General features: G+C 38.5%; 1 protein-coding gene across 2 annotated transcripts in view; it reads right to left on the bottom strand.

The window, feature by feature from the left end:
• Positions 1–10,000, bottom strand: part of LOC138015187 (ubiquitin-like modifier-activating enzyme 1) — a 78,691-nt gene that overhangs the window by 61,851 nt on the left and 6,840 nt on the right. For both annotated transcript variants that reach the window (XM_068862141.1, XM_068862140.1), the window contains 3 exons: positions 6,353–6,438; positions 5,424–5,506; positions 3,290–3,424 (listed from right to left, as the gene is read on the bottom strand). In XM_068862141.1, coding sequence (XP_068718242.1) covers positions 3,290–3,424; positions 5,424–5,506; positions 6,353–6,438 — 304 coding nt within the window. The remainder of the gene's footprint in view (positions 1–3,289; positions 3,425–5,423; positions 5,507–6,352; positions 6,439–10,000) is intronic.

The raw sequence follows: 10,000 nt of genomic DNA on the forward strand, positions 1-10,000 counted from the left end.
AAAATTGCGTTCTTAACTGTGAGGATCATAGCTTCACTTGATTTCATATCCGCAGTTCATATATGATCTATTTCAAACAATCGTTTCATCATTGATACAGTACACTTGAAGACAATGTTCAAGACAGTGCCGTGTCCCCACCTCTCATCTACACGTATGTATGATTGGAAATCATGGACCCTTTGTCACATGCACATTGGATTCCATATTAAGTTTACTGTGCAAGCCCGTCACTAGATACAGTGCTCGAAATAATTTTTCCTTTTTAATGGGTCAATGTGTCCTTAATTAAAGTTAATTGTTGCTTACAATGGGCACTGAAATTGCAGTATAAACCAGTGGTCAAGGTACACAGAATCCCCGTCGATCATCTTGTGTTTTTTTCTGGCTGTGTTTCTTTGTTCAATGCTTCAGTGTGGCATCAAGGGTGCAAGTGTTACTGTAACAGTATTTCTGGATTTATAATGATAAGGCTCGTGATAATGATAATGGCTCATGATAGAACCAGTGAAAAGTTATTTCTAAATCACTCAGTTTTTTCGCTACTCTTTTCTAGTAAACTAACAGTGTTCGGTCGCCAACATTTCCTTTTTTTGCATGGTGCTACCAACACATGCAGGGATGGCACTAGGATTTTTCAATCTGGGTCCTGGGACCCGCATGTTCGGCCAAATTGGGGTCCCAAGCATTTTTTGGGGGTCCCAAAATCTTGGTGACTCTCTGCGAGAAAAAGAGTATGTTTTAGATTATGAGAAAAAGAGAGTAACCAACTTGGAATTAATATTGATGCATAATTATGCATATGCATAGGACCGGCCGACAAAGGCTTTTTCTAGAGCTGTTACATTCATTCCTGGACAAGAACTCTGTTAATGAAAGCACCCTTCCCAAGGGTTTACGCATCACTGGTTTCCTCCCTTAGGAGCAACAAACAGTGACATCTTTTGCTATATATTTGCATTCAGTGACTTGCAGAATACATTCCTCTGAAGAAGACCGCAGAAGGCGGTCGAAAATTTAGTTTTAACCTTTTTAGATGTTTTAAACCCCCTTCTTAGAACTTTAATTATGAGCACAGATCACTCCAACAGTTTTACAAACAACAGAATATACTGACAAATCAAAGCAAGTTGTGTGAGTTATTTAAGTCAGTGCCTTGCGTCCTGGGACGCATTAAAATTTCGATGATGCATTTTTTGGATTTTATTTGCGTAAAAATGCATGATTTCTGTGTTAACCCGATCCCTGACATAGTCTCTCACCGGCATTCAAAATGTTTCCTTCCAGAATAATCACATCTTACAACCTTTGTATGAAAATCTTGTCTTTTAACGGAGAGCTTTTTACCATTTGAATCAGCAAATAATGCACAGTAGAACCAAAGATGTGTTTTATTTTCAGTGTTTGCCGTGACGCTGTGAGAGAGGTTCAAATGTCGTTGAAGCAAGTCAGAGTTTGTCGTTTCCAAACGCCCGCTCTTTTGTTACTGCAAGTAATATACGTTCACGAGCTCAAAACCAGTGATTTAACCTGCTGGGCGTGTATCTTAGTTATTTGCATGCTACATGTATGTTTCTTTGGTGTTTTCGAATTATGCAAATTTCAAGCTTGCAGGATGCCATGACATTTGCGTTTATAATTAATTTTGTTGATTTCAGTTTACAGAATCCCCAATTAGTACTCCTGAATGCTAGAAGACTACACAGTCAATTAAATAGAGTTCCTTTCCTTTTTTTACACAACCCCACATAAAGCTAAAGTACGGCAAGAAATAACGGCTTCAAGTGGAAAAGTGAAGATAATGTTGACGAGATGCTCGGACATGGCGTCATAATGTGAAATTGGCCAGACATTTTCGAAATTTAGCCAGACAATGTCCGATGACCGACTGTTATTTCCAGCACTGCATGTACAGGCATTAAGAGGTAGTTCAAACATACCACCAACCCGGATCATGACCAGTTACAGGGGTTTCAATAGCTTTTAATTGAAGTAGATGCCCGGGCTAATCAATGTAAGTGATGATCACTCGTCTTTTACAAGGGTTTGACTGAAAATCAAGGCAGAGTAGCCACCGGTGACAAAGAGACGGCCGTATACCACCACCCACCGGCTTCTGATGAAACCCCCGAAGTTAACCAGCATCAAAGTCCTTCTCTTCAATCCCTGACATACAAGTAAATGACGTGTGACATGTCATCTTTACAGATGACTTGTGCAATATCAGAAGACATTAAGGTGGACCCAAGACCAACTACACTGGAGTGAGATTTCACCAAAGCAGCTAGATAAGTACCGTAAACGTCCATGTATAAGCCGCACTTTTTTTCACAAAATTGAAGCCATACCCCTGTAAATCAAGGGTGCGGCTTATCCATGGATACATCTGTGTTTGGAGTTTTAAAAAACCTAATTAATATTCATACAACTTCTTAAGAACTCCGTAAAGAAACATAAAAGAATCTGAGACTTTTTAATGAGTGGTGGCTCCTCAAGGAGCCGTTTGAGTCTTCGAGTGTTTATCACAGAATCTTGCTGTTCTTCCAAGCGATTAATTTTCGCTTTACTCGAACAAGTAAACAGCAACCTACAAGGAATCTCCATTCCTCCGCACAGCTCTTTGCAGTGACGTCTTCGGCCAGTCACTTCCACGCATATCTTTCTGCCACGTGCGATAAAATACCACAAAATTGGCGAGTACTCGCAAGGTGAACGTTCGACTGTTTCGTTGTCCTTGACCACCTTCTCGGCAAATTTGTCGACTGCATTATCAAGCTCCTGTTCTGCATGAATTTTTTCGCCTATTGCGGGTACCTCTTTATAGACGTGGTGATGATACCCACCTGGCCCTGGCCCTGGCCCAGACTCCTCCCCACATTTAAAGCTTGGCTACTAAGCAATCGTTCGTTTTGTTTCAATATCAAAGGAATTCCAACTTTATGGTGAAACCTTGATTGTTTGTCCTTGTTGGTTTGTAGCAAAAGAACGTTACTGGAACTTCAAACTTTATTGTATTACATTTTTTTCCAAAATCTGCGCTTCTAAATTCGGGGTGCGGCTTATCTACGGATGCGGCTTATACATGGACGTTTACGGTATATCAGAGAAAGACCATTCCCATGTGCCCTGGTTATACCCTTAAGACTAGGGCTACACAGTCATGTCTATGTTCATCAATGAATCTTTATAATATCAAGTCTTCTTCAGATGCAAACTACCCCAACCTACACACTTACAAAATTAATGTGCCCAGTAAACTAATGGAACATATTTACATAAATATACTAACCTGAAACTGCCCTAGAAAGTTTTCTGTAAGCTTCTCTGTGTGAACAGACATGCGAACATAACTGTTGAGTTCTGATATTCTTGGCAAGGATACCTGTGCCCTGTTTTTCCCAACATCATCCGCTCGGAGAAAGAACTGTAAGAAAAAAACAAGGCACTTAACATTGTTAGAGTCTGAATTATTAAGTGTTTGACTTACTGATTGCTTCTTACTGTTTGCTGCTGTTCCACACATGCAAATGAACATTAAATTTTGGCCAGGACACTGGGAGCACCAAAATTACTGTTGCTAACTTGTTTACTTGCCAAGAATGAACTACCGGTACTGACTAAATGATATCAATCATTAAAAACTTTGAAGATCAAGTCTCAAGGGGATTTCCGACACTCCCAAGGATATTTTTAATTGACAAAAGGAAAGTACTGTACCGTACATGTACACATGTACAGCAAGCAAAAATCACTGGATAGAAATGAAAATTCGCTCGAACTATCACTAAGTGCTGTGAAATCTTTTGCTCAAAATATCGCTGTCGCTCAAACAACAGGACTCGCGAAATATCGTCGAAAAATCGCTCATTATCGTTGAGTCTTCGCGAAATTCATTGAATTATGTTTGCAGGCCGTTACTAAACACAGGAACGGAACGGAACGGAATATACCGGAATAAACCGGTATATCTCGCAATGAGGTGGAATGACACCGGAATGAGATGGAATGAACAAGAATGGTACCGGAATATACCAAAACGAGCCGGAATGACACCGGAATGACGCACAAAGAAAGTGGAATAAACCGGAATATGCCGGAACAAGGCGAAATGACTCTGGAATAAAACCAAATGACACCGGAATGAGACAGAATAAACAAGAATGGTACCGAAATACATTTGTATACCGGAACAAGGCGGAATGACAACAAAATAAGGCAGAATAAACCAGAAGGACACCAGAATCAAGCTGATTAGCGTGGACCGGAATGACAAGGAAAAAGCAATTTTTTTATCATTCTACATGTAGGCTGTGAATGAACAAGTGTTGCAGAATAGAGAGACTAACAGAAAAAAGAAACAGTTTACATTAAAGGGGAAAAAACAAGGCTTTGAATGAGTTACGATAATTATGTTCTCACGATTCTTCATGTAAATATATTATCAACGATCTATCTTTTTTCTGTGCTTCTGACTTCTTTCTTCAAACAAGGAAACACTGCGCTCAGGTTCGATAGCATTATTGCCAACAATCGGGAAGAGAAAAAGAGTCTTCCAGCCGTTTGAGCGAATCTCCAAATATCTCCATCTTGTGTGGGTCGTGGGAAGAAAGCAAGCAGCAACTTAAACAATTAGTTTGTGGTTCACTGAACTTGACTGTGATTGGTCAATACACAATTGACCTGTCAGAATGAAATAAAAATGTTCACTGGTTTTCTGACTCGCACAGTGAAAGCCGCCTCCGAGATCCATAGACAAAAACAATTAGAATAACATTCTGTTTCTCTTGCTACTGTATTTGTTCACAAAAAAAATGTTACTTCCACAACAAATAATTAATCATTCAGCGACCGATATACCTGTCAAATTTTCTCGTGATCGAAGTGTTCCAAATGTTACAAAAGGCAAAAACACATGCGATTCCCTTAGGGAATCACGTGACACAACAAAAGCTGACTGAAACAACAGAAAATTGGTCAGCGCTAACTACATCATCGATGTACATGTAAAACACAAAATTTTGACATTTTCAGGTTCATTCCGGTATATTCCGCTTTATTTGGGTGTCATTCCGCCTCATTCCGGTGTCATTTCTGCTCGTTCCGGTATATTCCAGTACCATTCTTGTTCATTTCGTTTCATTCTGGTGTTATTCCACCTCATTCCGGCATAATTCGGTTTATTTCGGTATATTCCATTCCTGTGTTTAGTAACGTCCACGTTTGCATTAATTTTGCACAATACTGTACAAGACTGTTTCTCTTAAGAAATAAACTGGACAAATAAACTGCACTTATGCTTTGCATTGGGGAAAAGGATTATTGAATATTACATACAGTGTACAATCAAGTTTTCTAGATAATGGGAAATAAACTTTGAGCCATCGAGCAATTTCATGACAAAGATGCTAGTAACATGTTTCTACCTGAGATGACAGGTCTGAAAGTTCCACTGATCCAGTATCATGTAAGGTTACCGATTTTACACCACCCAAGGCCACATTCTTAGCTGTGTACAATAAAAATTAGTACAAAATGTCAACATTAAGTCATACCACAAGGCTTGACACTAACTTTAATTTGACACTTTGGAGAGAAGGTTTCAAAATTTACTTTCCACCTCAAAATTTCATTTTCCAAAATGGATTACAGTATTAATAATTATTTTAAAGTTGTTTACCGCAGAATGGTACTGTCAGTGTGTTATTTTATGCTATTGAGACACCCCAATTTCAATGACTAAATTTTAATCATTGAAATTGGGTTGTCTTAACCTTGAACAACCAGCCCAGTCTACAATTGCAGTCCAGGTTGAGGATCAAAGTTAATAACACAGGCTCTTTCGATATGAATCTTCATTAGCCAGTCTAGAAATTATTATTATGTCAACAGATGAGCATGACCTCCAACACTTCATTTTCCCTTTCTGTAGGCTCATTATCGCCACCTGAATTCTGCATAAATCCAAAACAAAAGAGTCATCTTTAAAATCAAATATGGCGCAGTCAGTTACCACGTGTGATTTTTTTGTGACTGTTGTTCCCAGAGTTCCTAGGACAGGAGCTCCTCAATATGTCGGAATATGATCGTGGCAAACCGTTTGCTAATCACTTAGTGTTTAGGGGGTTGCTTGCTCATACATTATTTTGTCTTGAGGCCTTAAGATTTTCTCTCATAGTCAAAAATTTACTTTCCAAATCGGTTGAGTATTCTGCCTCATTTCTATTTTTCACTCTCCAAGTGTTAAATTTACTCTCCAATGGGAAACAGGGGAGTGTTAATGCCAAGTCCTGTTAACTATAAAGAGTCAATAATTATTTCAAATAACACAAGCTAAGAAAGTGTTATAAAATACCTATTTCTACTCCAAGACCCTTTAGTCCTGATATAAGTATATTGGAAACAGCCATTTTCTGCATGGCCTCATGGCCAAGAACATATCTAAAAACAAAAACAACACAACTTTTGGGTATTAAAAATAAAATGTAATTAAATTTTATAACATCCGAACAAAAAGGACACAATTATATTGTGAAGAATTTGGGACTATTAAGAATAACAAAAATCATTGTCACTATCAAGGCAAGTGACAAGTTGATGTTAAAGGTTGGAGAAACGTTGGAGGTACATGTACATGTAGGAGAAACAAGATCAATTAAGTACAAGAAGTGGGTGGGGAAAGTGTTATTAAAGGAAGAAGGCACTTCAGGAATAGAGTTTGCATGAGACAATTAAAGGCACTGTTACACTGTGAAATGTTTCGTGCAACTTGTCTCGCAATGTTTTGGTGACATTGTGGTGCGACAAGTTGCATGAAACAATTCACCGTGTAAAATACCCTGCAATGGCCAAAAATCATTGTGAGACAAGTTGCACGAAAAGTAGAGCTTAATTCTACTTATAGGCAACGGCTCTTGCAACTCTCGCAACGATTTTGGCCCTTGCAGGGTATGTTACATGTACACTGTGGAATGTTTCATGCAACTCGTCCCGCCACAATGTCGCCAAAACATTGCATGACAAGTTGCAACAAACATTTCACAGTGTAACAGCGCCTTTATGATGGATGTCAGTGAAGTGCCTAATGAGAGGCCGTGGTTGTGGCATACTGTAGAGCTGGGTATTGATTTTGGGAAGGGCATGAAAGGGATGATTTTTTTGCTCAGGAGCAGGCTTTGTGAACAAGGTTTTTCTGGCCGCAATTGAGAAGGATAGTTGTAGTTGCAGATCCAAAGTGTAGAGTGTATGGCAAAGGGGTGGAGTTGTTGGGCATGTTGTGAGTGGTTGTACTGGTTTTGGTGCAGAGGGAGAATTAGAGAAGACATGATCAGATGGGTTTGCAGGTGTATACATGTACTGGAAGCTTTGTCAGAAATTAGTACTGTGTGAAATGTGTTGATCAAATGTGTGGTATAAGGAGTTTCTATATGAGATAAGGGTGTCGGTGGATGGGAATGTGGAGATCTTGTAGGATAGGTGCATCAGAATTCCGGATGGAATGTAGGCCTCCATAGTCATTGGGACCACCCTAATCATTCAGAAGATGCTTTGTCTCCAAGCCCCAGTTATATGGCTGAGGCTAAGCAGTGTTTATGGCTGCAGAGTTTGACCATCTCCTCACAGAGTGAACTGTTCACAGAAAGTCAAGAGTTACATGTATTATTATGGAAAGGACCTGAATTACAGTTACATAAAGAGGCATCTATTTTGCAGATGATTCCCTTAAATACACTGTTGTTTTTGAGTAATCTAAAACTTAGATTAGCAAAAGACCTTTCTCGCATTCATCACAAGCACTCGCACAAAAACATGAAAGTGAGGCTCGGGTGGAAAACATCAAACATGGCGGACACCCCTTTGACTTCTTCGCACAGTGGTCGTAATAAATATTGCAGTGTACCATGGTTGCCAAAGTCCTTTTTATAATTATAATCAGGGGGGAAAAAATAAGAAGTAAGCCTGATGTGAGCCCTAAATTGGATGTGATTGAACAATAACTATTGTTTATGTTTTTGGTGTGGTTAAGGTGTGAATTTGGAAAGAAACATCTGGCATGGTTATGTGGTCTTGGTAAATCAACCATTTCAAGGTACTTGAGGATGATTGATTACCTGGTCAAATTACTTGTACTTCTGTTTGGGAAATATTCCCATAAATTATGGCCTTCTAACGATCAGATTGTTTCATTGATGCCAACATGTTTTAAGGACACTTATCCTTCAACAAGATGCATCATTGACTGTACCGAAATCTTTGTAAAGTGGCTTCTAGCCTAACTACACAGAGTGCCCTTTACTCACACTATAAGCACCACATAACATAAAAAGATTTAGTGGGCATCAGTCCTTCTGGAGCTATAACATTTTGTGAGTAAATATTATTATATCCTAGGCTGCTGTGTCAGATAAGGAAATAGTTTCCAGGTGTGGTATACTACACCCAGAACTTTGGGAGAAAGAGGATTCAATTATGGCAGACAGAGGATTTACAATCCAGGAATTGTTTTGACCCACTAGGAGTTAGTTAAACATACCTGCATTTCTTGATTGCAAAGACCAGCTAGCTTAACAAATTTAAGATGATGTCATATTTAGTCAAACAATTGCTTCTGTTAGAATCCATGTAGAATGTATAATAAATATTCATTGCTGGCATCAAGAAATTTTAACTCTTAAGACTGAAATTCCACTAAATATGAATGGGACCGTAAACCAAAATTAATATGGAGAGTGGCTTGTCTTCTCTGCAACTTTATGCACCAGCTCATTAAGGAATAATAATGTTATGGTTTTATCATCATTTCCTTCAAAGTGCACAATTACTTACAAGGGTCAAGTAGGTTTATGAATAAATACCAAAACTGAATTTTCCCTTTCTCAAGACTAACTAATGTTTCTTTTCTCAATGAAAACACTTTCCCTCTTAGATTATAGAAATTGAACACAACATGATGTTACATAATTGCTGAACATTCAATACCGTTAATATTCCTGCAATGAAAGTCATCTTTATAAGAATTCTATGAAATACTTCGTCTCATATTGCCAATAAAATACAGTAAAAACCCGCACATAACAACCTAAGAATTCAAATTGGTTTATTCAAATGAGGATCCATCTGTCAATGAAATGTGAAATGATCAGGTCTGACAACAAATGATCTTGTGTCCCGTAGCAGAAATTATGGTTTAGCCAAAGATGGCATGATTCAGCTAATTGACAATGACTTAACTGACACCAGCATATGGTTTAAGTGTCAAATGGTTTAATTTAAGAGACAGGCAATTTATTCAGTGCAACGTCAAACACTGAAATGGTTTAGTTAAAGAAGGAACAGTTCAACTATACGATGGACGACTTAACTCACCGGCATATGGTTTAATCAAATGTCAAATAGTTTCAGTGCAAAGTCAAAATGGACAACTGAAGACTGAGTTGATGAGGGATCTGACATAAATATCTGTTGAAAAAACCAATAACACTTGACGCGAACCTGACAGGCTTTTTGTTCTCTGGGTGAAATTGTTTTCTTCCTTCTTTTTGGATGAAGTATTCTTTTTGTTTTTCTAGAGCAGGGCTAAATGTAACTGATTAACGATGTCCACAGCATGAAGATAACAAGATAAGGTCCTATGTCCTGGTTCAGAGTTGTCTTCCTGATCTAGCTTTACTCTGTTTTTGTATGTGAAATGGAAACTGTTTCTAAGTGGGGTTTCGTAAAGAACATAGTCTCCTTAGGAGCCGTCTCTCGGGATGTCACACAACGAGCTTTGCGTGATATCCCGACCATTGACTTCATGACTGACTAAAAAGAAGGCTCCTTTAGGTAATTCCCTTGAAAATGACATACTATCCAGATTTTTGTCAAACTTGGTACAATTGACATTCATACACAGGACACTAGAAATAGGCAATAAAAAAATGGTGTCGCCATACTTGTTTTAATGCTACATGCCCTTTATTCTAAGTACAACAAAAAAAGAAAGGTGACACAAACACCAACT

The sequence above is a fragment of the Montipora capricornis genome, chromosome 9 (genome assembly GCF_036669925.1).
Source record: "Montipora capricornis isolate CH-2021 chromosome 9, ASM3666992v2, whole genome shotgun sequence".
NCBI classification, from domain to species: Eukaryota; Metazoa; Cnidaria; class Anthozoa; order Scleractinia; family Acroporidae; genus Montipora; species Montipora capricornis.